Source organism: Melospiza melodia, chromosome 8, assembly GCF_035770615.1.
Source record: "Melospiza melodia melodia isolate bMelMel2 chromosome 8, bMelMel2.pri, whole genome shotgun sequence".
NCBI classification, from domain to species: Eukaryota; Metazoa; Chordata; class Aves; order Passeriformes; family Passerellidae; genus Melospiza; species Melospiza melodia.
Genome location: NC_086201.1, coordinates 22,292,527 through 22,317,147, shown reverse-complemented (window position 1 = coordinate 22,317,147; position 24,621 = coordinate 22,292,527). Strand labels below are relative to the sequence as shown.

The 24,621-nt window shown below is 40.7% G+C and overlaps 1 protein-coding gene across 4 annotated transcripts in view; it reads right to left on the bottom strand.

The window, feature by feature from the left end:
- Positions 1 to 24,621, bottom strand: part of AGPS (alkylglycerone phosphate synthase) — a 73,756-nt gene that overhangs the window by 32,652 nt on the left and 16,483 nt on the right. For 3 of the 4 annotated variants that reach the window (XR_010028584.1, XM_063162193.1, XM_063162192.1), the window contains exons 4-5: positions 6,683 to 6,772; positions 2,964 to 3,054 (exon numbers count right to left, since the gene is read on the bottom strand). Coding sequence is in view for 3 of the 4 variants with exons in the window: in XM_063162193.1 (XP_063018263.1) it covers positions 2,964 to 3,054; positions 6,683 to 6,772 (181 nt within the window). In the remaining variant the exon portion in view is untranslated. Of the gene's footprint in view, positions 1 to 2,963; positions 3,055 to 6,682; positions 6,773 to 17,267; positions 17,462 to 24,621 lie in introns of those variants that run through there. The other variant, XM_063162194.1, reaches the window with a different exon arrangement.

Sequence of the window (24,621 nt, the reverse complement as noted above, 5' to 3'; positions counted from 1 at the left end):
CAAAAATTAGTTAGAAGAGGGTACTGCTTTCACACTTTTTCCATGCAAGCCTTGCTGGAAAATGAACTGACACCAACCCAAAGAGAAGAATGTGCTTGCACTTTTGCTATAAAGCTGTCAGGAAAGATGGCAGAAAGAACTCATTTACAGCCCTACCATCAAAAAGCATTGTGCAGTAATGTCCCACCTAGTCAAAGAAATTTAAGACATGTCTTCCAAAAGTCCTACCTATGCTTCATGACAAATGCAAACACAGAATAACAAAATGGAATTCACTGTGCTTTCCTCTTCTGAAGTTGGCCTTCTACAAAATGTATACTCCCAATAAAGTTTTCTTTCCTAAAACAGAGTTTTTCCTATCTTTGCTCTACACAACCTTCAGAGCAGCTGATACTTTTTGCCAATATATGGCAAAACCAGCAGCAGTCTATTCAGAACAGGTTGAGTGTAAAAGTTGTGAGAGTTGATGAAGGTAAGATTTAAAGTTATCAGCAAAGTTGTATCATTGTGATGGAGTGTTCACCTTACAAAAACTATGTAAGGTTATGGAGAAATTAGGAGTACTGACAGGAATAATTCAGAAAGATATTGCTGCATGAGATGTTCATTAGCAATAGCTGGCATCTTTCACAGGTTCAAGGGGATAGCCAAAAGTTTGGGCTAGAATTTTCATGGGGAACATAGGACATAAAGAAAATGTAGTTTTAACAGTGATCTGAATTCTGGAAGAGCCTGTGTGCCATCTTGACTTGCTTTAAGGATAATGCTGTAATTATTGAAATGAGGTGACAGACAGCTAAAAAATATTCATCTTGTCATCTACAAACACAGAAGCTGAAATTAAGTGTTGTTAAGTAAGAGGCACTCCACTATTGAGACACCTGGATTTTAGGAGCCAGTCACAGTAAACATGATGTAAATCTGGTGCTGAACTGCTGCTCTTCCTATTCTGCTCTTAATGCACATTGACACAGTGCTGCTTGCTAGCCCAAAGAACTCTGACAGCAACACAGGAAACATAAGAAACAAATAGGTACCAAATAAAGATCTTCAAATCATTTGTTTTAAGAAAAACCCTCACAATCTGTAATTACATTTTAGATGTCAAACATTTTTTTCTTCATGGATTTCCACAGACAGAATTATTTCATATCAAGTTGAACACTAAGTGCCTGAAGATCTTTGTTGTCAAGAGCATGAACTACTTAACAGCTATAACAATTCTTTGCAGATGGTTTTAAGTATCTTGATTTTTATAACTTTTCCACAAGATTTTTAATCTTTTAATCTCCAAGATTAAAAAGTTAATATCTATCTATAAAAATCTTATGCACAGTGACAAACAAAAATATATCTTTATTTATTTTCATAGGACTGAAATATCTTAAAATTTGCACCCTGAAAAGCTAGTCAGGAAACCTATGTGAAATAGGTCTAAACTGCTCTTTATGTTAAGTTTGGTCTGAAAAAATAGAGAGCATTAACAGATCTTGAAGATTACAGAAGCAGGTATATTTACTGTTATTAATTAAAACACAAAAGTCACATGCAACAGGGAACCCTCCAATCTTACATGACAGAGGCAGGAGGAGATGGCACAGGAAGACAAATGAACCAAGAGATGGCTTCCCTACTGCTCTTCCTGTATCTGAGTTTCTTCATGCTTAGGGGATAGGAGAAGTTGAAAACCCAGCATAGCATGACAATCTGAAATACACCTTGGAGTGATGACAGCCATGAAAATGAGGGACCTGCAGCAGTATTTGAGACTAGCTATGAGAGATCCAGGTGTATATTGGACATTCCAAAGAGTCCCATCCCATATCAAAGTAGGCAGCCTGTTTCACATTACAAGACCATTAAAACCAGAGGGGCACAACATAACAGGAAAGCACTCAACACTGCTGGCAGATATCCTGGGGAGTTGGTCTGCAAGATTACTGTAGAATCAGGGTATTATTAAAAAATATGTGCTTGTCCTGCAATTCTGCTTTGCTCTATACTTTCTCTGCATGTAAAAAGGGAATAACAGTTCTCTAGACCTCTGTTCACAGCAAGTTAAAGTGGCTGTCAGTTAAGACCAACCCTGGTCAACAAAAACACATCCAGATGAATTTTTCAAAACATATTGACAGGTAGAGATCCGGTAATCCACAGCAGATGAAATAATGTATTGATTAACAGAAGAATGAAGAAATACTTAGGTTTTCAGGCTCTATGAGATCAGGGGCTTCAAACTTGAACTCACTCAAGAGATGGGAAGAACCATTACCCACAGCTGGGTTGCTACAGTCACAGTACAAGCACAGCCTGCTTCCAATACTGCCTTAGCAGCTACCTAGCCAGGAACCTGCAGCTTCAAAGGGATTCTAATTAGGGAGCCAGGTCTCCTGACTCTAAGTTAAGTTACTTTTTCTAAAAAGCAAAGTATGTATGACTTCCAAAACCCAGAACATTCCCAATGTGTTCTTTTTCTGAAAACATTCATCTCAATCTTGAGTATCCTGGTAGTCAGTTTTCAGCACCCAGACATGTAATAAAAATTACTGTCAAATAAGAACTTTGACATCTTTCAATACACCAGAAACACATCACAGTTTAACTTCCCTGCATTTTCTATCTCTGTTATCATGAATAACATTGATGTTGTATAAGCAATTCCCTCTGGACTAACACTTTCTACAGTCTTGAAATGCAAACTACAGGAGGACAAAAAACCATCCTGTGTTGGAAACTTTCATTTCAATAAATGTACTACCAGTTATCCTGAAACCACAAGTCATGCTAAGACATGTAAGGTTTCACATAGAAGTTCTACACCAACTTTTTTTTCCAAAAACGTAGAAGTATTAATACATTATATTTAAATCAATTATGTGTGACAGCTGAATCATCTTTAACAGTGTGGTCTTGATTATCACCAAGACTAATGTTCAAAGGAACTGGTTCAGCTATTTACTTACTCTAGAGGTAGTTTTGTGCTCCAGACTTGCTCCAAAGGTTTTTTCTATCCATTCCTTAAAAGTTGGTAATACCATACCACCTAATCTGTACCTGAAAAGTCAATATTACATAGGGTCATTTTAAATTAAAAGAATGTATGTCAGATAAAATTCAAAGAAGTGTATGTATGCACAAACAGAAGTTTTAAATGAAACTCTTTACCTACAAGCCTGCAAGGCCTCTGCACATTCATTTTTCATGCAACTGTGTATTTCATTGTATTTAGCTGTTCTTTACTTCACACAGAATCAAATAATTTGTCAGCATGATATAATTTGCTTTGGCCATAAGGCTTTTCAGTTATCCCACCCCACCACTCTTTAGAAAGGCCTCTCCCTTGCAGCAGTGTAGAAAGCAGCACCCAAGTTCACATGCTGGTTACAGACAGAGGACACACTGCAATGGAAACAGCAGTCTCAGACACACAAACCCATTTCAGTACACCTTACACTTCCAAGGAAACAAACAGTATTAGAGGTTCCCCCTTCATCATCAAAATGCATCAGGATCCATCAAGCACTGTAAAATTATTTCCAGCACAAACTGTCTGGCAAGAGCCTAACCATGTGACAAATGCAGACTTACAGACAAGGGACAGAGGAGCCAGTTTTGACCATGTGCACCACATGTGAAAACACAGAAGGCTGGGGACTGAAAACACTGAAAACAGCAAGAAACTACTGCTACTAATTGTATACATATACACACCTTCAGCATGTTTATGTTTGTGTGTTCAAAAGTATTCCCAGAAGAGAGAAGAAATAAGATCTTCCTTTGACATTAAGAGCTTTTAGCAGCTGAGAATCCTTACCATAGTCGTCCCCTGGGTCACTGCATTAGACCTAACTGGGTCTTCCCTCTAAGATCACTCAGTCAGTGTAAATCCAGTTATGACCCTGTCCTTCACAGCTGGTGCAACCAACTCTACAACTGAGTCACCTGTTACACAAAATGATCAATTCTTTTTGTTTCCTCATCTCAACTACCCCTCCAGCTCTTCTACTGACAAACCTCCTGCTCTACTCCTAGAATTAAAAGGCAACAACCTTAACTGAAGCCAGACTCTTCAGCATGGAAGAGAGTATTCAGTGATTCCTCCTATAACAGCTGTTATTCTTTCATCAAACTCATACAAAAATTAAGTGAAGTTTTTGAAGAGGCACGTGCAATAAGCAATGAAAATTTAGAGCATTTGCATCAAGAGTTGGCAATGAAGGCAGAGACCCGGGTCAGCTTGGTGTGTTTTCTTCTCCAGACCTACTTCTTAGTATTGCCAAACTATCATTACAGCTGGATCGTGAGGGTAACCTTAATCACTTACTCAAAGGACAACTAAAACTATCAGAAACCCCAAAACTTTTAAGTCAAGACACAGACAGAAGTCACAGCATAGAAGAAGTTAGTTTACTGCAATACATGATTGATCAGTAGGCAAGCTTTGTAGGCACACACTGAGGGTGCAAGAAATCCCCCAAAAAACACCTGCCACAGACACACTCCAAAAAGCAGCTTCAGTTGCTCAGACTAGCAAGTACCATCTACCCCTGTGGAGATGGCAGAGTCCATAACAAAAAAGATCATTTGACACATGGTCTGTAGGGAAAGTCAACACAACTTTCATAAAGGTGAATCCTGTTTCACTAATCCTTGGAGTTTTATTAGGGTGTAAAAGCAGAAAGTGAATAAAAGGGATACAATGAACATGAAATCCCACACTCCTTTATATTTCCACAGGTGCTCATCCCAAAAGTTATTTAAGAAAAGACACTGCTACAGTACTGAAGAAAAGGTTCTTCTACAGGCTGAAGGATAACATAAGTTTAAGTTAAGAAGCAAAGGGCAGGGTTTATTGATCACACTGATAGGAACTCAGGACCTTAATAAAAAAACTAAGCAGAGAAAAAACCATGGAAGTTAAGGTAATTGCAACAGCTGAAAGAAAAGCACTATTGCACGTTTGGGAGAACCCCACTGGCAGTCATTATCATGGCACCCTCACTGACCACAGTGCTATGCATCATCTGGGCAGGGGTAAGAAAGAAGAGTTCATCTCTTTCTGCTGCTCTGTAGAAAACTGCGGTATCCACACCTTGAGTGCTGCACACAGTTTTTGTCCCTGTCTCCAGAAAGATCTAGTGGAGCTGGAGAGGGTGCAGAGAACAACTGTACAGACCAAAGGGCCTTACAAGCAGAGACTGAAGGGCCCAGACACCACAAGCATGGAGAGAAAATGCAAGAGAGGATATAACTGAGTCTTATAATCAATAACACAGCAGGTAGGCTGAAGAACTATCATCCACCTAGTCCTGCAAAACAGTGAGGGATGCTTGTTGCAAAACACAGGTACTGCACACAACCACAACTCAAGCTTGCTGCCACTGGCTGCTGCATAGGCAGGCAGTATGAGCAGACTTGAGGTTACTAGACAGACTTATGGACAACAGACCTGTTAGTGGGTACTGAAAGGATGAGGCATCTACACCACCTGTGCAGATGCTCATTCTCCCTCTTTTCACTTCAAACACTCCTTTTGCCACTGTGGCAAACTGTTTCAAAGAAATTATACTGGCCCAGCAAAGTATTATTAATTTTATGTCTCAGCTAGAGACAGTGTGGATGAGGAAAAAAAACCCACCATTCTAGAACATGTACCTATCAGTCACACAGCACTCAAGAAGCCTTGATGCTTCCTCCTGAAAAAACCAGAATTCCTGACCTTCTTTCTTGTTTAGTGTGCTTTGATTTTCTGAACACAATCTCCCTGATATTATACAGTGAACTGGCTTATACAAGGCTTTGCATTTTAATTTGGGCCTGAAATCAAAAAATTAACAACTGAAGTGCTGAAGGTCCCAGTTAGGTTTTTGCAGTTTTGACTCAACTAATTCATGCAAATTTACAGACTCAAAGACTAGGAAGGAATTTTTAGGAAAGACAGAATTTATTTCTCTTCTGCATTCTTTTAACTCTTATGGAAAGTGTATTTTTTAAAACAGGGAAGAGACTGTAAGGTTACTTTCCACTCAGGAAGGAAAAAAACCCAAACCACAAAGATGGCAATAGGTTTAAATTCCACTGGAACAAAATTGAGAGATCCCAAGTAGACTTAATTTTAATGTCATTCTGCAAAAATGTATTTCTCAGAAAAGCAAGCTTGCTGCATAAAGGGTTAGAGGGTAATAAATCAGAAGTGGTGCCACTACACAACATACAGCTGAAGAGCAGTTTTTATTTTTAAGTTCAGAGGATAAAGTAGCTCCATGTACAATGGTTAAGAAACCCAAAACAAAGTAGAAATTTAATAAAGCAACTAGTTGATGCTCAAGAGACTCTCAAAACTGCACTGTTGTGCTGCATGTTATCTAAAGTTTTAAAACATGGTGCAGATTCCCAGTGTGATTTCATTAACCCACAGACTATATCAAATTACAGAGAAGACTCACATTAATTTGTCTTTATAACATTTTTAATAAACATTTCAATAAGCCCCACAGTCTATTTTACTATGTCAGACTCCTGTGTATAGACTTCCATAAACCTGTCAAATGCAGAATAACTTATCCTATGAAATGAAACAACTTCTTTGCCTTCTTTGAATTAACTGTACTGTGCAGCTTTTAAACTCTTTTCAAATAAACCACTAAATAAGATACTTCATTTACATAAATTTTCAACTTACCTTTTTCCTGTGAATTCTGCTTGACCCTTCTTATTGAAGATGAATTTGGAGTCATTATATCCCCATCCATTCCACTTCAAAAGTTCTTGCCTTCAGGGAAAAAAAAAAGAGTGACAATATTAGCATACTGCAGATCCAAAATGCTTTTCTGTTATATGGTTTTGGGAAAAAGTGTTACCAGACAACAATTCAAGAAATCAAGTCCACATCAAAAGTGTATAGCTTAGAGCCAAAAGAAATTCTGAAACCACAACCATTACTCCTTCAGATTGCACCCTACAACTTGAAAGACCAGATGCTCTATAAAAGGAACCACCAGCTTAAGTCATTGCACACTGTATTGAATCATAGAATCATTAAGGTTGGGAAAGACCTTTAAGATCATTATTTCCAACCTTTCACCAACCACCATGCCAACTAAACCACAGCAGTAAGTGCCTCATCCAGTCATTTCCTGAACACTTTCAGGGATGGTGACTCCACCACTGCCCTGGGCAGCCTGTTTCAATGTCTGACAGCCCTTTCAGCCAAGAAATTCCTCTGATGTCCAACCTGGACCTCTCCAGGTGCAGCTTGAGGCCATTTCCCCCCATCCTGTCTCTCCTGTTACCTGGGAGAAGAGGTTGACTCCCACCTGGCTACAATCTCCCAACAAGGAGCTGAGAAGAGTCTCTGAGCCTCCTCTTCTCCAGGCCCAACACCCCCAGCTCCCTCAGCCACTCCTTATCAGATCTGTGCTCCAGAGCCTTCACCTGCTCCACTGCCCTTCTCTGGATAACTCCAGCCCCTCCATGTCTTTGTTGTTGTGAGGGGCCCAGGATTCAAGGTGTGGCCTCACCAGTGCTGAGAACAGGGGATGATCACAGCCCTAGCTCTGCTGGCCACACCACTGGTGATCCAGGATGCCACTGGCCTTCTTGGCCACCTGGGCACACCCCGGCTCACTCCAGCTGGCTGCTGACCAGCACCTGAACGTCCTTTTCTGCTGGGCCACTCTGCCCCCAGCCTGTGGCAGTACATGGGGTTGTGGGGACTGAAGGGATTTGTCTGTTTGCTTTTTTCCTGTGTAGAGAAAGAGGATTAGATCACTAGAGACACAGTGATATTTTCCAGTTGGCAAAAGTAAGGTGTGAAAAATGCTTGGTTTTCACTCTATACATAAAAATCAACATACAAATAGGTAAGATCTAAATATTTTCAGAATAAAAAAGACATTTAGTATTTAAATTTATTTTCTTGACAGAGAATAATGATTTCAGTTGCTTGCCATCACTACTGCAATCCCACAGCATTCTTAACATTCAGTTGATGAGGACCTTTGAGACACGTTTGGACTGAAAGTCATAAACAACAAAATCTCAAGAAGTGCAAGAATAACAAATACAACCAGAATGTCACAGCAAAACTATATCAAAACCAAACTAATAACTGCCAAAATGAAAGCAGAAAATTGAAAAAACTTAAGCACAACCATATCAGAGAATCTCTTCATTATGATAAAGTCATCAAAACTGTATCAGTGTATTTAAGTGTATCAGTGTATTTAACTCTAGAAGTGTATTTAAGACTTAAGAAATACACTACTAGTAATTACACATTCATCAAGCTTTGCTTTAAAAGCTTGCCATTTATTTACATTACAAATTAAATTACTAACCTAGAAACTGAATTTTAGTTAAAAGAACTGTATCTTAAAAATTCTATCAAAAGATCATTCACCTCCCTGGCCTATATACAGTAAATGTAGCTCTTACTCTGACTGCCTAAGAGTGAGATGATCAGGAGTGACCATTTCAAAAAGACCTTGTGATTCAGAGAAAGCACTGCCTCAATCACTTCCAGCTCCAGCATTACATGCAAGATAACCATGTGATGATTGATTACCAAAGGTTTTCATTATAAATGTATTATTAACACAGGCTGCTGACATACTATCAGTGCAATTCAATAGACTTGGCTCAAACTAAATCTATTTCCTTCAAACTGCCTGTATGCAAGATTTTAATTAAACAAATGGAAAAAAGCCACGGTCATGTATTTCATTACAATTGTTCGATTCAGACATTTCAACCAGCCTTTGAGAAATCTGGCACTAAAAGCAAACTTATCAGTCACTGAGTACTGAAATGACTCAATACAGTATTGTGAAATAGCCAGTCTATATTGTTCTTCCATACTGAAGAATCAATTCTAAAATTTCAGCCAAAATTAAACTAAGCAGAGCTGTCCAGATAGAGAAGCCTCTTCTGCTGCCTGCTCTCTCAGATCTTTACACATGTAGGGTTCACTCAGGAAAGGACAAGGATGCACTCATGTTCCATAGCATGGGAATGCCCTGTGCCATTGTGCTGTTGTGCCAGATTATCAAAAAGGGTTCTTACAGCACGTTATGCAGACTTGCCCATTTTTACCCTTATTTCTATGTATGTATACTTATAAATGCTGCATATATTTGTATGATGGTCCACAAAGAATCCAAGTCACACACAGTGGAGCTGCTCCCAGCTGAGAAGGTGGTGACATAGAATTGGCCAGCTCAAGACTTTGTTTTTTTAACTAAATGTTCCATTCAAATCCCCACTACAGTCCTCCTCAAGGGAAGATTTCTCCCTCTGCTGACTAAATGCAGTATTTCTATATATCTGACTTCTGTAGTTTGTTGAATCCTGTGAAGTCAGAACAGACTTGATATTACTAAGCAAAATTGAGGAAGGCTTAAACTTCCCCTCTTGCAAGGCAGTGCCACATAAATATGCCAACAATGATGCATGAAACAGGCTAGAGAAACTACCTGCAAATCTGGAGACAAACAGAGCAAGACACAAAAGGCCAGGCCCTAAAGAAACTGGTGACATGAGATAAACTGATAATGGCCAGGCTTGAAACTATCATTAGTCCTGATATCAGTACAGATACGTCCCACAAAATCATGGGGAGGTATTATTAATTAAGGACACAAAGACAGACTCAGATATGAGCTTTTTCTGCTAACCACATTCCCATCTGCTTGCCTGTTCTAAAGGCCTAATTTCCTAGGTTGGTGTTAAACCACCTGGCACTTTGTTCAGGCTCTAAAACACAGAACAGAGTTTAAGAGTTTTAACTCCTAAGAGTTTATTTTCTGGTTGAACTACTCCTGAGTAAAATTAAGTACACAAAGCTTTACTCTGCCAGACAACATAACTCCCATCATTGGTGTGATGATAATAATTAAATTAAAATCTAAGATAACAGTTTGCATGTTTGTAGAAGAATAGTTGACCCAAACATCTTGGCTACCTTGTAACACAAAGGCAGGGGATTTCACACCACCACACACAATGGGCAGTACTAGATCTTGTGGCAGGTAAACACCAGAACAAGAAACTTAAGCATCCAATTTTTATATTCAAAACTATACTGAGCAAGAGGTTTCTATTTGGAGACAGGAAGGGCTGTTTTTGGAATGAGTATGCTGCACATAGATGTTGCACGTGTAGCAAAATATAATTTATGCACCCTTCTGGTTTTCTTCACAAGATTCCTTTCCAAGAATATATATATATATATAGCCAAGACTCTTACCAACATCTGACATTATTCTCACTTTAAACTGTTATTGCAGTATTGTACCCAAACTGTCTTATTTAAAGACAACACCTTTCCTATTCAGTACATTAGCTTCAACAAAATATCAAGCTCATTAACTATCTCATTTTTGACAGAAATGTGAAATGCTTTAGTCAGAAATAGTAGAAACAGACCAGTACTTTCTTGCCTTCTAACTTAAATGATAGAAATTCACTACTGAAATATACAAAGTAGTACAAATCAAACCTTGTTTAAGGTTTTTAATGCGTATGTTTGTATATATACATGAAATTGTATTGCCTGAAATAAAACAAGTCACCATGGAAGCAGTGACAATAGATTAACACAGTGTGACTAGTTTAAGTAAATTTAAATATTCCACTTTCATTACAATGCCCAACACTAAAATACTAGTTTGACTCACTAGATAAGGATTTTTACAGTTGAGGGGCAGGAGGGTGGCCCCCAGCCCACCAGGTGAACTAGTGCTCCTGAAGAATGCAGTCACTCAGCTGGGCAGGCAGAGCCCTTGGGACTGCACTATTTCAACTACTTCAACTAACTGTACCTGCCAGCACTGTTCAAATCTTAGGTTTTAGAGACTGGCACAGTGACTGGATGAGAAAGTTCTCATCTCTCCCACAGGAAGCTGAAGGATAAGCACAGAGTCTCCCACAGATAGCCAAGGCTTCTTTGGAGAAGCAAGATGAATGTGCAGTTCAGTCCAGCTGGAGAAATGTGACTCAGGTGGAGCAAAGCCCAGATGCTCCCATCAGTTTCCTCACAATAACCATTGGCACTGTCATTTCAATCACCAGTGGACACTCAGCATGAAAATCCCATGCACATAAAATATTCACAAGCACATCTGTTGCACAATGGAAGAGCCAGCAGATTCCTGGAAATCAGTTTAAAGTGGCAATTTTAAGGGCTACCACATGGGCTTAAGCACCAGTATTTGCCTAATTTAACACGGTCTTGCAAGTTGTAGAGTTCTTGCAAAACTCAGTGTGTGGGTGCAGTAATACTGAGGCAGTATTATGGTGATAAGGTGTTACAAGAAGACATTACTCAAGGAATAATTCCTCAGAGCCTACCCCAGATGGACTTTGGGTTACCCATCCACCCCCCAGCTGGAAATTCAGAACCCTTTCCATGGGTGGTACCAGAAGATCCCTCCTCCTCTCCCCTGGAGCAGTGTCTCTGTTCAGATTATAGTCACACTTCTAAACCAAGCAACACTCAGAGTGCTTCTGAAGCCAGTAGTAAATCAGCATCAGGTGCCTGAAATAAACAAAGAACATGCAGCCCAAGGAATTGTTTCAAGAACTGCTTTGTGAAAGCATTGTTTATCTGGAGAGGAATGCCATGCTCCAGGCAGAGAGTATCTGCTGTGTTTGTCGTTCTTATGCTTTTTCCCTCTTGGAAGACCTTCCCTGCAGCAAACCAAATATAATTGTTCTCAAGGCTGAAGTCCTGTAACACCTGTTTTATAACCTTAGACACATTCTAAGTTTGTGTATTTACTGCTGCCTTTCAAACTGATTCCAGGAAACATACCTATAAAAATCAGTAAAAGCTCTTTAGACTTTAGGGTCTGTAGTCCACACTTCCAGCTAAGCCCCTGCAGCTGCACATAGACAAATTCAGTTGCTCTTCTGTTTGCTGAATACCTAATACAACAATACAAACCTGGGCTCCTAATTACAGTTTAAACCTACAGGAAGCAGCAAATGCAGATAACCAGATTTTAGGCATAACATCAAGGGTTTAGGTACCCAAAAGCAGAGTGCTTTTCTTTAAACTGTTCTGATAAAACAAGTGTTCACTTTCCTTACACATGTTCTTAGCCTTGACTATTTCATTACTCTTCATTTCACCACAGTGTAATTAAAAAAGCCCCAAGGAATAAGGAAATTAGTGTTTCTCTAGTGTTCTTCCACAATAAATAAAGTCAATTAGGGTGAATTAAAGATCAAGCAAAGCCAAGACATTATAATCATTCTTCTCAGTAAACACTTGGCCAAATTATGATTCTTATCCAACAGAACACTTTACTAGAAGCTTTCTCTATTCCACCTACTACTTCAGCTGACCCCAGTTTCACTTTTATCTTTGAAGAGACTGCTCCACTACAAAAGGCACACACATGGCTACTTCCAGGCAGTAAATGAAACAGCACAAAGAGATCAGTCCTTTGAGAAGTATTTTCTGAAAGCTTGCAAAATCAGGAGTTCTGCTTTGCTGTCTTAAAAGAAATAACTTAATGAAGGAATCAACTGTCTGCCATTTTTCTGTGCAAGTAAACTCAGTTCCTGGACACCTTTTTACCCACCCCATAGAGAACCTTTTAGCAGGCTTTGTAGCAAACACATCACGGCTCAAGAAAACTTTCTGGCCTACACCATCAACCCCAATGGTGTTGCACAAATGGCCCAGTTTTGGATATAACAACACTATAGAGGCATTAGCTTGTCCATCACATTCAACCGACAATTGATTTTTATATTCCACATTATTTATTTTCTACAGAGATACACTAACACTTCAGGAAAGTCTAGTTGACTGCAGTCTACTACACTGCTGATCTCCTTACTTTGCTTCAGCTCAAAGTAGCTTCTAGTCCAAGTAATTACTTTAATCTATTGCATTATCAGATTATTCTAATTCTATTCAGTTTAAATAAATACATCAAGTTTAAATAAACAGCTATATACATATTCATTTTCTTGTACATAACAGTTCAGATCTCAGTAGATATCAAACAGCTGATCTACAAAGTCTTTCAGTTTGTGCTGTAAACTGCTACTTGCTTTCATACAATAATCTATATTGAGCTCCACATATTAAACACTTCACACTTTCATCTAGGTTCTTCTAACAAAATTTAGCTAATGACTATATCCAGTTTGGCTTACTTGGTATCAAATGATCTAACAATACATACTGGGTTACTTAAATTTTTATAGACTTCCTGTATTTCATCTTCCTGACACCCAGCTACTTGGAGCTATGTGTTAGACAGGAATTTCTGTAACATATGAAGTCACTTTTACCATCAGATTATGACACATTTTCATGTTAATGTTTCTATGAGAGAATCTTCTTTATCTGTTCCTCAAGTATTAACTTTGACTAACAATTAATTGCTTTGATGCAATCACAGAACCTCCTGTGAACTGCCACACCTTCCTCAATGCAACAGGCTCTTACTCTTCTGATTTCTTAAGACTGGTGAAGTGCCACCAGCCCTTTCCTTCCCCATCCTTTTTCATCACCTTAAACTCAGAAATCAGCTACACCAGGATACAGCTTAGCACCACGTGTTGCTTAAACACCACTCTCTAAAGGTTGAAGTCTGTATTATAAAGATTGCTCTGAGTATTGGGGGTAAGATACAAAGCCTCTCTGAAGACACTGTTATATTCAAGTAGTACCAATTCTTTAGGAGTTAATTCATGTTGCTGCAAAACAACATCATAATCATTATCAGCAAGAATTGCAAGGGTCTGTATGAAGAAGGTTCAGCAACATTAACACATTGCCCTGAACAACCTGCCTGTGAACTCGACACACAGCTCACTACACACTCATCCCTTAGTTTACCCTGTGTAACACTATGCCCATAATAATTAAAAGATATTCACAAGCCTCTCTTCATCCCCTAGGAAAGCAGCTTCTCCACAGAGAGAGGATAATCAGGAGATCCTCTCCGGCTTTCTGTTGCTCTAGTACAGAATCAATTTTAAGCCTACAAGCTACTGAGTCAACATTTAGTTGAACTTCATCAATTAGCCCTTTTAACAAAGGCCAAATCATTGAAAGCTTAAGTAAGTTATACTATACAAGTTTTGATGAGCTCAGCATCAGTGCATATTCCATCTATAAGGAACTTTTACTTTTGAGCACACCCAGCAGTTACCCTGGTACAACTCTGTTCTAGGAATTTGTAGCACCTGACTGCTTCCAAAGCAGTACAAGTTGAACACTTCATGTATACACAGTTATTCTCAAGATCAAGTAAGTTTTCAATTCAAGTCTCACCAGCAAAGTGAGCTTACCAGTCAACAAAAGTCAACAGCATAACATAAAAGGACAGGAAAATTTCAAGGAAGAGCTATTTTCCAGCTCAATTGTCTTACCAACTTTTTCAGCATGCCTATAATCCTCTTCAGGCTTCAACACACATTGTGTAACTATGATTCCAGCTTTCAATGCAACACTCAATTAAAATATTACGTTTAAGCCAGGAACGCCACTGAGAAATAACATCTCTCTACTCTTACAGTGCCTAAGATTTCCCTCAAGAGGGTACTCAGACAAATACATAGTTACTTGTCTTTTGAGGAATTTTCCCATCTCAATAACTAAAACTTGAAGAAGTAGAAAGTGTATTACAATCCTTAAACACATCAATATGCAAATGCATTGCTCAGTCTTCCAAGGCATTTTTATTTGGAAGCAAGAAGAATTGGATGAGACCCACAGACTTTCAGGCAATACCATGTACCCTCCATCCTCCCCTGGCTGGTGAGAAACAATGTCTGGATAAGATCTTTAGCAGTTTGGTCATTGAACTACCAACAAGAAAGTCATGTTTCCAAAGGCCACTGTCTACCGACTATTAGAAAAACAGCCAGAAAAAAATTCTGTCATCACAGACCTAAAGTACTGCAAAGGGTTGTTTGTTTTTTTTTTTTTTTCCATCAAATAAAGCCATTTACTTGCAGAAGAAATGGAACATGAGAAGAGTGCACCTGAGTCTGCTAAAGCAGTGTCTACAGCTTTGCTACTACTTCAGACACTACAAGAAAGATGCAGCAGGTGTAAAGAACAAAAATTTTGTTTAAGGTATTTTGGCTACAGCTTTGCTAGGAAAAATTAACGTAACAGTTCAAAAGAGGCAGCAGAGCCGAATCAGCATTCAACAGACTACAAGAAAACACCATCCAGCTTTGCATTGTCCTAATATTACCAAAAAGAGGCATGCACTGTCTCTAGGTCAGCTATTTTTACTAGGTTCTTCTAGCAACCTTCTTGGCCTCACAAATAAAAATCAGCTCCAGATTAGCTGGAACAAGACTCCGGCATTCATGACTTGCCCCCCCACAAACCAGTGTAGGCAACAGAACTTTCTCCTCCACCACTCCAAAACCTGGGTATTCTCCTCAAACATGAGCTCAACCAAGATCCTCATATCCTAGCCACACTGAAGTCTCAATTTTCACATGCAGCATCTTCGGTGTGTTTCAACCATATCTCAGATGTTCAGACAGAAACTTAGGACTGAGATAAAGCTCCCTTTAAGTTTTTTGTGTTTCTACACATACAAATAGGCTGGGCTCTAAGTACAGCAAGAAGGTTGTACCTCTGGTGAAGAACAAGCTAAGCTTTCCCTTACACCCCCAGTGCAAATTTTTATTCTGACTCCAGATCAAGTTACCTAGAGTAAAACCACTATTCCATAATGATCCTATAGCAAGTCCTAATAGGGGAGAGCAATGTCAGTAACTTGTAATAGTAGAGATGTTAAGTTCCCCAAGCCTGTGTTTCCACAGAGAAAGAAGCCAACTTTCAAGTCACAGGCATTTGCACAGAAGTTTGTTTCTCCTGCTCTTTACAGATGCAATAACTGGCTGCAGAAATTATACAGCAATCCATTTAAAATAAATCCCTGAAAAATAACTAAGCTGGTATTTTTCTGGAAATAGTGATTTCTTCCTGGATTCAAACCAAACAAAAACTCAATATGAAAGGCAACTTCAGAACAACCCATTTGTCCCAGTGAGCAGCACAAGCATCAAATTCCCCTCAATGATAACTAAATGCTTTCAAAGCTGTTCACATCTGACTGCATGTGCATGACAGCCCAGTCCTCCCAAAGCAGGCAAGCTCAGCTTGTGACCACAGGTCACAAACTGCCTGTCAGGAGAATCCAGGCTGTTCCTTGCTCTCTTTTTGAAAAGGCTGAGAGCAAAGCATGGGCTGAATGGATTTTCCTCAAACGAGGAACAGCTCCTCTACTCACTGCTTGCCCAGTCTGCCTCTGGACTACCCCCATGCACTAACACACCAGTTCCTGCCCACAGCTCAAGAGAGAACAGGAGGCTGTCTGAAACCTAAGCCTTAAAATGCTCTTGTAAGATAGCAAGCCAACACACACATAGGGAATCCACATCTGAGAAAGGGAGAGCAGTAAAAGAAAGTCACAAAACTAACACAAGTCCACCCCAGCAGAAAGGGGGCCTCATAATAATGTTATATGGAACTACATAATGGTATTATAACCACAGCATTTTAAAAAATTCTAGCAGAAAAACAAATCCAAGAGCCAGTGAAATAACTCTGACCTAGAGAATTTGACTGTCCTCCCTTGGTGTCATGTGAACTGACTCCTTACTACTACAGACAGCAAGAACCAGAAAAAGTATTTCATAGCTCTATAATTATTCATTTCTAAGAAACTTTTGTTAGAACCTAATGCATGAGCACACTCTGCCAGTATTCACATCAGCTGAAGGTTTCTGTGAACAGGGGAGGACTGAGAGACCAGACACAGACCTTGGTCTTCACACGTGCTGCAATCCTCATTAGAGCAGCCTCAAGTATTTTACAAAAGCAAAACTTCTCCATCACATCTACAGATGTGAATCAGATGACAATGAACGACTTCCCATTTTACCACCATCCCACTTACTACAGAAACAGGTAAGAGGCTGAAGACCACCTTCTTTCGCTCTGCTCCAGTGCCCGCAGCGGCGAATGGCTTCAGCCATTTACATCACCCGCGAGCGGCACCTGCCTCACCCTCCTCCCGCCGCTCCTTCCCGCCCGCCGGAGCCCCGCTGCTCCCGCAGAGCCCACGCGGGGCCTCCCCGGGCGCCGCCGGCCCGCGCCCGTGCCCGCCGGGAGCAGAGCGCGGCCACGGCCCGGCCCCGGCCCGCAGCCCCGCGCTCCGGGAGACCGCCCGGCCCGGCCCCCGGCGCGGCCCGCGGGGACCCCCGCCCGCACCCACCGCTTCTTCGGGATGGAGCCGGAGGCCGGCCCGGCGGAGCCGCCCTGCGCCTTGCAGGGGCTCGGGGACAGCGCTCCCCGCCCCGGCGCCCGCGGCGAGCCCCGCAGGTGCCCGGAGATGATGCGCAGCCGCCGCCGGGCGGAGGACGGGGAGCCGCCGCCGCCTCCCGCTGCCTCCCCGGCCGCGGCCGCCATCGCTTCCGTGTTGTGCCGCGACCGCCGCCGGGTGAGAGGGCGCGCGGGCGGAAGGCGCCGCCCGGCGCTCCCCGCGCGGGCCCCGCCGCACCGCCCGCCCCCCCGGCCGCACCGAGCCCCGCGCCGCTCGCTCCCCGTGCCCGGGCGCGGCCCGGCCCGCGCGCCCTGCCGGGGCTCCTGCGGCGGCAGCGCTGGGCTCGGGGGGCAAACCGCAGACAGAGAGAGAGAAAGCGTTTATTAAAGATTTCCCGCCTCCGGTGCTGTAATTACAGCCCCTCTGGATCGCTGAACAAACTTGAGAGAACACAAAGGTGTCCTTTAGAGATGAGGATTGCCCAAGTTAATGATGAAATGCTAATTAATGACAATAGCATAGGCGGGTTACTTAAGAAATAGGTCGGTGAGGTGGCAGATAATCTACAGGTGTTGCAGATTTTATCGTGGCTGTTGATAGGGCCACAAGGCACCGGTGAGAGCGGGCTGCCGAGCCGGGTCTCTCTCCGCCTGTGCCGCCCGGCTGTCCTGGCAGGGACGGTCCTGGTCCCCGGGATCTGCTCCCCGCTCAGCCCGCGCCACAAAATGAGTGCTGAGCCTGACCGACTGCTGGCAATGCATCCCCTTCTCTAGCTGGGATACCCAGCGTTGGGCCAATCCTCGCAAAAACTGACAATCCTGACCATATTTGGGACCTCTGGGAACATCTGGGATTCACTTTGTAGCATCACTTTGAAGACTGAGAGGAATTGGGATTTAAGGGGAGATACAGATTTGATGCTTTCTGCTATGAATTTACCTTGATGCACCAGAATGCTTTGGATTTCCACTCAGGAAAGGATGTGAAAACTGGAAACATGTTTAAGTAGAACAGATGAGATGATTTTTTCCATCAGGGAATGCAAAACCACTTAACAAACCGAGTCCCATACAAAAGACTAAGGAAGACAGGTTATCAGTCTTCAAATATGTAAAAGACTGATACAGAGTGAAAGGAAGCAATCAATCTGCCCTTCATGTCCCAGCTAGGTTGGTGAGAAGTAATGAGCTCAAACTGCAAGATATAAGTTCAGTATTAGCATTAGAGTACTTTCTAATGGCAGTGAAAATGAAAAACTGTTGTAGTCTGCTAAGTAGAGAACGAAGTCACCTTCATTAGACAGCGTTAAGAACGGACAATGTACATCTGTCAGACAAACCATTATAAGCAGTTCTGCTCAGGGCAAGGTGATGGGCTAGATGACCTGCTCAGATTAATTCCAACTTTTCCTCTGTGACATGAAGTATCTCACACTGTTGAAGCCTACTCAGTTGTCACACAGGACCTACTTTCATGATCAGCTTTTGCCACTGACTGGCACTGACCAGCTCTTTGGAAGTCCTGTAGTGGATTGCTGGGATCTATGTGACTGATACTAATCAACTATCAATGTTGATTTATTTGTTCATTTCTTCCTCAGATGTCTGTTACCTATGTAAAATAAAATCCCATGAAAATTGATAAAGCTCTTACCCTCTTTCAAACCTCTTCTAGGGACCTCATGATACTTCAACATGGTATCTCTCCATTAAGTAAGCAATTTGCAGCAAGTTCTCCAGGGAGCAGGCTGCACTGCACCAGCAGTGGGACTTGGGCTCAGTTCCTTACCTCACATGCAATATTGGTGCTTCTTTGACTCTTAGCTCCCCACATATAAACCAGCAGTAACAGTATCTCCCTAAAGAGACTGGTCTGAAGATAAACACACTGTGGACTGTGTGACAACATAGAACCAACCCCAGTAATGCCTACTGATGAGAAGCAGTTCACAAAAGCCACCCAGGTGTTATTACTGTTTGTTTTGCTTTTATTCTCACCACTGTTAATTGATTTTATGCCCTTTGTGTACTTTGTCTAGGAAATAGCTTGCAATTTTCCTGGGGCAGTGATTGCACTAGTTGCAATGGGATCTCAGCCTTAAGTTAGGTTTCTGGTATTAGTGCAACATAAACAGCTGTTGTGGCAGTTCAATAGTTTGGTTATGGAGTTCAATTTCCCCCCAGTGAATAATTTGTGTACAGGTTTCTGGATTAACTCACGCATACCCACATTTAGCTGTCTGCTGCTGTGGAGGCAGTCCGTAGGGAACAAACACAGTTCTTGACTGAACTTCCACTCACATTGTTTACTGAAGTTCTGGATATAGCTGGGGGGAATTTCAGTCACAGTTACCTAAAACTTTCCACACTGCTGAATGCTGCCAAATGGATACTAAATCCCCTGTAGTAGGCTTCACATTTTCCTAGAATGTTTCCTTGTATCCCAGTCACTTGTAAGGAACAATAGTGAGCCCATTGGTCATTTATTTGATCCTGATTGTTGAGCTTCACAGTAAAAAACTGACCTCAACTAGAATCTGATAAATAATATTTGTCATCACCTCACAACTTATTTCTCAAAAAAGTTCCAAATTAGTTTTAAAGTATGTGTGTGAGTGAAGATTTAACTGGGGATGCTAGAGACATAGGGGTGTGATTTGGAAACTGTTGAGAGCCTTGTCTTTTGCAAAGCAGAGGAATAGCTAAGTCACACCTCATTTTTGTGCAACAGGAATCTTTTCTTACAGTAAGAACGCTAAGCTCCTACCCGTGTTCTGCATGCAATCTCTGCTTCCCTTGGAAGGATGGCAATCTTCATAAAAAGCAGCAGTCACATAATGTGCTATCAGATTGTGAGGTCACTGCTTCTCATTTGCTGAAGTGAACCACTGGCATGTTTTCAAAAACTATATCTAATTTAACCATATAATTCATTCTGGTAAGTAGTAGTGCTGAGAAGAAAACTTAGGGAACAGGATTTTGAAAGTAATATGTTGTGACACGGAAGAAAACTTGTATCAGTAAAAATACCAGCAGATCTACAGTGCAGTAGTTGGAAGTATTCTAATTGTTGTTGAGCCAAGGCAGCAGCCTTTGCCATTCCATGAGCTGTCCTGCCCACAAAACCGAGTGCATCTGTAAGCATAAGTGGGATGCCAGCTCAGTGTGACACCTCATGTCAACAAAGGCCTGCATTTCCAGAATTCTGCACATGGGCATTTTCAGGAAACACAATTTTAAAGCCAGTTTACAGTGTAATACAAAATAAAGTTGCCAAAGTACTGTAAACTTTCAGAGAGGTCTTCAAAACAAGGTGTCTCAGAGTTCCATTACAGAGTGGTCCCATGGGAGACCACAGAGGGAGCATGTTCTCAGGACAAACACTGCACTCCTAGGCAACCTGCACACAGGCTGGGCAAAGAAAAGACTCTTCTGATAAATCTTCTTGCCTAGAGTGGAGTCCTGCAACAGGGTCTAGAGAATCACCGAATGTAGCATGAGAGCCCCTGAGATGCAGGTATCAGATGCAGAAAATTAATTGATAGCAAGTAGCAACTATACAAACACCTGAGAGAAGGTACAGTGTTCAACCTAAACTGTGGTAAGAATTTTGAAACATTTCAAAGAAGTTTTATAGAAGCATGAGAAAGTTCCCAGTCCTTGCAGGAAGTGCAGTGCTGTAGTACATGTCCATGCTATTCCTTTACTGACTAAATAGCAGAAAAAGTTGTGGGATTCTTTTTGTTTATTTTTCCTTTTAAAATGACACAGCTTTGAGCTACAATTCTAAATTCACCTCACTGCTTCTGAAGGCAACAGAAGAACATTATCATAATACTAGGCTTTGAGAAAATAGACATAAAGAAGCTTTTGCTTTCTAGATAAATGAAAAAGTAGAAACTAATTTTTTCAAGACACTTCATTTCATGGTGCTGCTTGAAAGGTTTAAACAGAAGGTAACACCTATTGAATAAGGCGTGTTCCAGGTGTTCTTGCTCTCTCCAGTTCAGCCACTATTAAGATGTGATTGACACAAATGTATTAGAACACCTTTTTGTTCTGTACCCCTGTACAAAATGACACCGCCTACAGAAGAGGTGGGGTTTTGCCTGCCCTAGGTTTAGGATGGGTGTGGGACATCCACAGCTGAATCATGGACTCAGAAGAAGCTGTTGAGGCAATAAAAGGGGGGAAAAGGCATAAGCCTTTGAGATAACCTTTGGATTAGTCCTTTTTTCACCAGAGGGGGAAAAAACAACAAAACAAGCCTACACACACATTCATGAACATGTCATTCAACACCAAGCAATTCATGCTCTGGGAGGAGTTTGTTGATATGGAATGGCCCAAGAAGTTTCCCTAAAGTAGCCAATTTCTCTAACACCTACTTAGGCATTGTGTCACTTTTACAATGTCAGCAGAATCCCTGGGAAAAGGCGCTGCATTCATCCCTCAGTCCATCCATGCACTACCAGCTTACAGCACTATGAGCTCAGCTTGGCAGCCTCGGTGCCACAGAAGAAAGGCTCAGGTCTCAGAGCTCAGAGATACAAAGCAGCCTGCAGGACCTCAAGCCATTGGCAAGGATCAGGCTGGATTTGAAAGATTACACAAGGATAGGAGTGATAATAGGGAAAAAAATATAAGAGAGAGCATTGACCATGAATGAAACCTCTAATTTTGGTATCTCCAAACAGAAGCTGACCTTTTTTATACAGAAAAGGTTAGTGGGCAGTATGTTCTGTCTTTAAACATACAAGAAATGCAGATGTTTTTGTACATGGTGGTGAACTCCCTCCTAATAAAGAGAGAAAGTGTAAAAGGAGCTTAACTATTTCAGCTTTCAGTCAACAAGATGATCTGAAATCTTAGAAATGCCAGAACTTAAAAGTAAATATGTATCTGAAAAAGAGATGTTCACTGAGAATCAAACTTGTTTGATTCCAGTTCTTGTCCATGGTATATTTAAAAGTGTCTAGACTCCTCAGTGAAATTGCTGTAACTCCACTAAGCCTTCCACTGGTGCTCCAAAGCAGAGTTATCAGTGATATACTTTTACTATTGTTGTACTTAGTAAGTCCAGACCTGAATTTTCTGTATACCAATTTTGCATGGAAGAAAAATACTTTCTAAACTGTTAGTTATATGCACAGATAAGTTTGTGCATCCCTCTGTTCAAAGCTGACAAAGCTTTTTTCCTCAGCAAACAGAATGAAATGCTCTGTTTCTTCTGATTACTTCTGGTAGTCAAACCAGTAGTGCTCTGTCACTGGTAGCAATAGTGGCAGGTGTGTTTATCAATATACATACTTTGCAGGTGCACAGTGAACTCATTTCACCTTCTTCATTCTACTGGAATGACAGTCCTGCTGCATCTAAAAAACTAAGGGAAGAGAGAGAAGCTTCAGAGAAAACTGCATAGAGATATATAACCCTGCCAGTTTCAACTCTTCCACAGTGTATGTCAAAAGCTTGTCAAGAGAAAAATCTTTCATATTTACTTTTTGAGGCAATTCTGTAAAACCAAACATAGTTACCATAGATGTCATCTCATGGCTTGGTCAGTGAAGTTAAGCATAATTTGACATTTACAGACAGTTAGCATACAAGGTGCATATCCCAAAGGAGCTCAAGTGCACACTCCTTTTTTACTGCCCCAAGACTTTTCCCACTTCCCCTTTTTTAAGAGAGCTGTCAGTTAAAGTGAAATGTAACTGCCCAGCATGACAAGGGAGCTTCTGTAGAAACTATTTGCATCTATACTCTCCTGCCTGTTGCAATTCCAGTTCACCTGCATTTTGTCTTGATGACATTATCTCATGACTATTCTCAGTCCTCCATACTGTAAAATAGATTATATTACAGCACTCTGCTGAAATATCCAGTCCAATAATATAGTTATTAGACTACATTAATTAATATCCAATCTAATAATGTAGTTTGATGCACTACATATGTTACATTAAAATTCTCCCAATCTCCTGCAATTTCTCAGAATTTAGAGGAGAAAGAAGAAATTACATAATAATGACATTTGCTTAATTCTGCGCTTTCCTTGTTCATGTCCCTAGAAGTATTGGTTCTAATAACTGTTGTTACTCCTAAGGGTGTATAACATATAAACTGTATTGTGAAAGAGACTGTTGCTTGTGTTTTACTTAGAAGCTCAATCCTTTTATATACTTTTGAGAAGATTTTAAGTATGACAAGAGCTCTACAATTTCTGGGTGAGAACAGCTTCTCAGGAGGAGGCTAAATACAAGGGTATGTAGAGGGCTAATTGTGCTTGAATGCAGTTTAAGTCAGTTGAATTTTTACTCGCTTAATTAAAATAAGAAAAAGGTGTTAATAAAAAGCCTAGTATATTTGTACTGTTCTTGACTGAATCTTTTAGAGAGTTCTTTCCAGCTGAACAGGGACATTTATCAGATGACTTGGCAGAAATGTTTGACATATTTCAGTTAAAACTCTAACACTTGACTGTTGTAGCTGACTCACAAAAACCCTTTCCTGGATCAGATAGCCAGGCAACTTAAGAAACAAATCAGCTATTGCAAATTCTTGGAGTTTAAAGAGAAGGAACATTTTCTTCTAGTGATTATTACATTTTAAGACAATTCCCTATGTATGGTCTGGGGAAAACCAGGTATGCAACATCAGACACACAATTGAGCAATGTAATTGTGTAAACACAATGTTTGGGATGGCAGAGTGTTTGAACAGACTGTGCAAAAACTGTTCCCAAAAGAAAGCTGACAAATAATTAAGTGACTCTTTATAATGAACAAACCCCACCTTACGTGTTTGATTCTAGTTCTAGGGTTCCCTTCACATAGTGCCATTGGTTTGGTCACTTTTCATGTGGAACAGTGTCTTTTCCCTTGCTTAAAAAAATAGGTTTTCATGATCTTGAGGGAACTAGATGTCAGAAAATAATAAAATATCTATATCTTAGATTAAGCCTTTCTCAATAATTCTCATATCATATCATATCATATCAATCATATCATTTGATAGTTATCTCCCCCACAATAGTAAAATTGTCCTGTAAAGATAGCTACTAATGGAAAGTTAAGATTATATAGCTAAAAAGAGGAAATTTTATTAAACATCTGAATTTCCCGATGCATTGTGAAAATGGAAGGCAGTTTACAATGGAGGCATCTGTATTTGTTCTGATATGTGCAGGCACCCATATCCTTTTTATAAATCAGATGCACAGTCTTTTAACAAACAGCTAAGAGTAGAGACTATCACTGTCATTTAAGGTCTGATGGGGAAATGGGTTAGGCTAACTCCTGATGTTC